This window comes from Rhipicephalus sanguineus, chromosome 1 (assembly GCF_013339695.2).
Source record: "Rhipicephalus sanguineus isolate Rsan-2018 chromosome 1, BIME_Rsan_1.4, whole genome shotgun sequence".
Classification (NCBI taxonomy): Eukaryota; Metazoa; Arthropoda; class Arachnida; order Ixodida; family Ixodidae; genus Rhipicephalus; species Rhipicephalus sanguineus.
Window position 1 is genome coordinate 229,429,638 of NC_051176.1, and position 6,393 is coordinate 229,436,030.

Below are 6,393 nucleotides of genomic sequence, written 5' to 3' on the forward strand. Positions count from 1 at the left end.
CAATACATTGCTGTTCTAATCGAGTAATGAAGCCGGCAAACAATTAAGCCAAGGAAAGCATAGGGGACATTATTTGTGGTTTCTTAACTGTATTGTAATGATTCTCACTTAAACTGAAAGAAATTAAAGTGGACGAAATATGATCCTTTCCGCCGGTGGGATTCGAACCCGCAACCTTCGGATCCCACCGACGGAAAGGGCGATTTTTAGTCAACTTAATTTCTTTCAATTTAAGTGAGAATCGTTACAATACAGTTAAGAAACCACAAATAATGTCCCCTATGCCTTCTTTAATTGGCTTAATTGTCTGCCGACTTCATTAGCTGTGTATAATACAGAAAACGAATCCATCGGACAATTACCCTACTTTCGTGTGTTCTAATCAACGTGCTTGAGCAATATGGAAAAATTCAGTGCGGGAATCATTTACCTGAAACAGCGTGCATTGCCGAAGGGAACGTCTTAAGTACTGGCTCACATCATTTCTACAACACCCTCTAAAGTGACTGCTTCCATCTAAATTAGGAAAATGTATTTGTGAATAACAGTATTGAGGACTCTCACCTAAATTCTGGTGTTTGCTGGTGATGCCATGCATCGTTGTTGAACTCTTTTCCCACAAATGTCAGAAAAAAAAATCACGTACCCACTATTTTTAATAATCTGGAGGCAAGGATCTGAAGTGCGGTAATTCACTATAGCTAAGCAAAAGCTGTCGCTATGGATCTAATTCCGCTTAACTGCATAAATGCTGTTTAATTATTTTTGTGCTTGTTTTTATTTATCAGCAGGAATGACTTGACCGGGGGCCCATAAAGCGGTCTCGGCAATGCACTGCGCATAGGTAAAGCTACGAAAGCAGTAAATGTTCATAAAGACTGCAGAAAAAATCACCCAAACTAATCAGACTAAGAGTGGATGATAAATGCAGTGCAAATGAAAATATACTACAAAATAAAAAAAGGCGCGTCCTTTTGGGAAGACGACCGTACGAAGTATTCATACTCCATTGTATCGACGTAAAAACGAGGACTCAATCAGGTGAACTAGTTAGTGAATTCTTCAGTCAGTCGACTTCATCATCTCATGTCTGTCGGCTTTACGTGAGAAAGCAATTTTGGGTTTACGAACAATACCGCTAGTGGATGAGCAAGTTCACAATAAAGGTGGCTTATTGCAAGTAACTCCTCCCTCTAAATCTTCGGCACACGCTTTTCTTGTGGGGCGACCAATCTATAGCGGCGTACGCATGCTCCGCGTTACGTCAGGCACATGCCCCGACAAAGCGATGGCTCGGAATCGGCGCTCGAGCTGCGCGAATAAGAGCCCTCGAACGCGCACCCGGGCCAGCGCCCGTGGCGCGAGCACTGAGGCGGCAAGCGTGGCCTGCGCTTCAGTTGGACTGGACGACCCTGGAGAAGGCGCCCACGGCGGACGAGTAGACGTGCAGCACGTTCTTGACGATCCAGTGGTCCTGCTTGAGGACCTCACGGAACTGGTCGCGGCTGATGCGTCCATCATTCTTGACGTCCAGCCGCCGGAATATCTGGCGCGTACGTCGCCGGATGTAGTGCAGCTTGTGGTCCTCCATCTCGGGCGACTCGCCGTGCAGCTGCCACAGGGCCTCGACCACGTTGATCATTTCGTCCAGGGTGACGAAGCCGTCGCCCTTCTGGTCGAACACGTCGAACGCCCAGTTGAGCTTGTCGTCCGCCGTCCCGCTCACCGTAATTGCTATCGTCTTCACGAAGTCGCGGAACGTCACGTATCTGCGGGGAAGAAGGGGAGACGGCGTATACATGCGCTTCAGCCACGGCTGCCGTTTTTTCATTTTTCTTTCTTTCTTCTTTGACACGAAGAGTTTTCGGGAAATATACTCCTACACACGGGCGAACTAGAGTAAACGTCTTTATTTTACTTTGAAGGATCTGTTACGAAAAGGAGTTTCGTCGTTGACATATGGTACGACGCTGTCTCCACTATATTGTGTTTTCAGTAAGCACCGCAGCAAAACCGAACGCGTTGCTTCTTTGAACTGAAACTGACGAAACACTATAAGATCGCATATCTGATTAATGCAGAAGAAGAAGAAGAAGAAGAAGAAGAAGAAGAAGAAGAAGAAGGCATTTCAAACATCAAAGCTTGTCAGTGTCCGCAAGTGCAAGCTTCGATGGAGTCAGCACGCTGTGCCGACAAAACTGGATGGCCGGAAAACATAGAGGCGCAGCTGCCTGAGGCGGTTACGGTGATGTGACAATCGGGACGCCTGCGACGGCTTCAGTTGCATGCGTTTGAAAGTACGGCAGCAATAAAAATTATCTGCAAGACGAAATGGGGGTAACGGTAAGAAATAGCGTTTCGTCAACTTTTCTGCTGCCGATCGGTTGCGCAGGAGGCTATACCTTTTACGACCATAAAGGCAGAACACATCCATTTCCGCGAGCGGCCTGTATTATAAAAAAGATGCCCCGTCCCGTCTGACTGCATTTCCGGTAGATGTGCCTTAGTTCAATAGATTTTGTAGTGCCCGCGTGTCACAGGTATTATTCTGATAGCTAAATGTGAATGTCCGCAAATGTTGTAGCCAAACGACTAACGAAGTGCGCGCGTCAATATGTATACGCTGTTTTTATTTGTACCAAGATGCTCGGTCATTTCTTAGGAGGTTGTCAAACTCGTTTCGCAGCAAACTGCTAACACGCTATACTAACACTCACCTAACATGACAGGATAAAAATAAAGAAGTGTAGTAAGGTACATTTTCCAAAAGGAAACATCTGTCGCGGGTAAAAAAACAAACTAACAACAACTTTCAGTTTATCTGGAGAGGAAAAGGGGCGATAGGAGACGTTGGACAGAAGTAAAAGTACTATTTATATACTTATATAAGCTTATTTATATACTTGTATGGTCTTCGTGCTACATTACAGCTACAGCTGATGCCTACATCATCACCGTCAAATGCAACGACCTTTCCTTTTAGGCTGACATATTAGTGGGGCAAGAAATATTGCTGTGCCAGTAATAGTTGCCTCCAATAATTTTCTCGAGTTAAAGTTGCATTTTGGTTCATCGGGAATTTGTTAGAGGCAGAATGTTAGAGACACAACTCGACACAGGGAAACTAGGAAAGGACTCGACACAGGGGACGACAAAATCACCATTCATATAGATTGTGATTGTTCATTTTTACCAGACAAGGGTGCGCAGTTGAACCAGCAGTACCATCGAGAAACCGCGAAGGAGCTTCAATACAAATCTAAAAGATGTTTCCGGCGCATTGATACACTAGCAAAACATTAGTGGAGCATGTTGATTGTAATTAACATAGCCAGCAAGTCATAAACTGTACTATTAAAATAATGCTTGGTAACGAGAAAGTCAGTAGCCATCATAGGTCGGCAAACTCACTCATGAGTCGACTCACTCAGACTCAATCCGGGCCGTGAGTCTCAGTCTGAGTGAGTCCGGGTGAGCGACATTTTGGCGAGTTTGAGTCCGAGTGAGTCCGGATGAAGAAAATTTAGTGGATCTGAGTACGAAAATATTGGTGAGTCTGAGTCCGAGTGAGCCCCAAGCACAAAATCTATTTCTTAAGTGAGACCGAGTGAGCTCCACCTTTTGTTGCCGACATATCAGGCCCGTAACCAGCGGGGGGGGGGGGGGGGGGGGGGGGGGGGGGGGCGAGGGGCTGGGCACCCCCACCCCGAATTTTTGATGACACATGGTGTTTTATCGAAAATAAATAATGAAAATAGGCGTTTTTCTCAAATAGTCAAGGCTTTCAGCAAGTGGGCCACCCCCGAAAAAAAGTTTCTGGCTACGGGCCTGTGACATATGGTCCTATCTACTCATCTTCAGCATTACCATCAGCCTTATATCGGCTTACGTTTGCACTCAAGTCTATTTACACATATCTCAGCACACTAGCATTTATGCGCCACCTCAATATTTATTGATTAGAGGCGTGACTTAGGGGTAGGGGTGCCGTGACGTCCCCCCCCCCCCCCCACCCGCAAGCTTTCTCATCGGAAGTTCTTGATAGAAATATCTTGTGTGAGTCGCGTATTTCGCAAAAAAATGTCCGTACTGGACCGATATATGATAATGATGATATATGATATATGATAACTCATACTTGAAGGTACAAGCTCAAAAGGCGTATCGTTGAGCACTGATTATAGAGATGTTGGGGTTAAAGAGGATTGACACCATGATCGAAAAAGCATATTTTACGCCAACGGACTCATGAGTCGACTCACTCAGGCTCACTCAGACTCAGGTGAAGCCGTGAGTCTGAGTGAGTCTGAGTGAGTCCGGCTCAGTAATACGTTGGTGAGATTGAGTCTGAGTGAGTCCGGCTGAGAAAAAGTTTAGTGAGTCTGAGTCCGAGTGCGTCCGGTGGAGGAAAATTTTAGTGATTCTGAGCCTGAGTAAGCCCTCAGAGCAAGATATATTTCTGGAGTGAGTCTGAGTGAGCTCCAATTTTTTTGCCGACCTATGGTAGCCATACTTTTTTTTCGGTGGTATTATACAGTGAAGCGAGTGGAGTGAATATGCATTCTTTCTCTTGAAGTCAATGAACAAGAGGCATTAATTGAGTAGAGGGGTGCAAATACGTGCAAACTCTAACTTGAATAACCTCAGAGGTGCATACTATATACGCATTATTTAATATAAACGGTATTTGCTTCATGTAACGATATAAGTCACTTTATAAGTTATCATAGTAGCGGCGTCCACTTTCACCTTGCATAAGTGGAATTTCGAGGAGACTTAAGCATTGCTTCACAAGGTTTCCAAAAATTACGCACTTAACCACAGGACTGCAACTGAATGAACTCACATCTCCCGCGCGCTTAGCTGAAACGCGGGGCCGACAGACTTCCCGCTGAGCAGCACAACGTGGCCTCCCGAAAGCCCGTCGCGCCGGCTTACCCTATTCGTCGCTTGTCCATAGCGTTAAATATTATGTCCATGAAGGCGTTCGGGTAGCCGTCGGGAAACATTGATCCGAATACATGCTTCATTTCTTCCCGCGTGAAGAATCCCCGGGGAAAGTCCTTGAGGAACTCGCGGTGCCATCGCCGTAGGATGCTTGGATTTAGTCCCGTGCACTCCACCAGCTCGATCAGTTCGTCGCCGTGGAGGCGCCACGAACGGGATTTTGTGAGCCCCATGGCTCGGCGGCGTGCCACCGGAGCATCACACCCGGCCGACGCCACGAATGATGGCGATGATGGTGGGGGTGGTGGTGATGATGACTCCAAATAGTCATGGTTTACAGCGCAAAAGGACAGAGGCAGCCGAAAAGAGCAGACGACAGGTCTGCCTGTGTTCTTTTGCGTTGTGACCAATAAATATAATTTAACTCGCCAATTTTTCAGTCGTTATTCTGTAGAGCCAAGCCCACTGCGGGACATTAGTGACGAATTGAGCGACGCACAAAGAATGCACTATTGCAGTGCAACAGAGCCGGTATTGATTGTCCAAAAACTGCCCCTGGCGGAAAACAAACCATTAAACTCGAGAAATAGAGCCCAATGACAACTAAATATTGATGGGGATGGCCTTAGCGCGACCGAAACTTAATCCCCAATGGAATAATAGGTGCTGCCATAGTACCTTTCGCAGCGGATGTGATGAAACTAAAACTTTCTTATTTCGCTCATGTCATATTTGAGCCACCTGTTCAACGGAGCGAAAATTTTAGCTAGCCAGAATTGAAGGTAAGAAAAAAAAATTACACCATCTCCCGCTAATGGGGACCATGAGGCGATGCGAAGCCGGAGCACTTGCACGATCGCGTTCCGTTGGCGTTCGTTGGGCATGCTACCGACCTCGCGTCGTGGAACGCGAAGAGGAACACTGCGCGCGTCGTGTCTTCCCTCTAGCCTGGCCGTTAATTCTCACAGGGCGAGCGGGGAACGCGGTTGACAGGCGCGCGAGAGGGGGGCAGCGTAGGAGAGGAGATAGAGGGGGAGGAGACGCGCATGCGCTGGCGCTCATCGCGGCGCTGCGCAGGAGAGAATTTCGGCATGTCGAGCCCGCATTTCAGAGTAGTCAACCGAAGCAAGCGCTGGACTGAACGAGCGCAGCGCTCTACCACTTGAAGGAGAGGAGACTAGAGAAGGAGAGTACCGCATGCGCTGCGAGAGCAGAAGCGAGAACGCAGGAGAAGCGCAAGCAGGTGCTCAGGTGCTGGTAGAGAAGTGGAGAGAGTAACGCGCAGCTGTTGGAGAGAGAGAAGGAGGAGAGCTGCGCATGCGTAGTGTGGGTGCGGACTACCAGGCCGACGCCGAGGGACATACCCCCGAGCAAGAGATGCTTCGCATCTAAAACGAGGCCGGTCATGCACTATATGGTTGGATGGTATTTCAGAGGTCAGAGGGA

At 47.5% G+C, this 6,393-nt stretch overlaps 1 protein-coding gene across 1 annotated transcript; it reads right to left on the reverse strand.

The window, feature by feature from the left end:
• Window positions 1–1,393: 1,393 nt before the first annotated feature.
• LOC119381817 (frequenin-1) lies at window positions 1,394–5,211 on the reverse strand. Its single transcript, XM_037649576.2, has 2 exons — window positions 4,939–5,211; window positions 1,394–1,769 (listed from the first exon to the last, which is right to left on the reverse strand). The coding sequence occupies exons 1-2, from the start codon at window positions 5,178–5,180 to the stop codon at window positions 1,394–1,396; spliced, it is 618 nt and encodes a 205-aa protein (XP_037505504.1). The 5' UTR covers window positions 5,181–5,211.
• Between the last annotated feature and the right edge of the window lie 1,182 nt (window positions 5,212–6,393).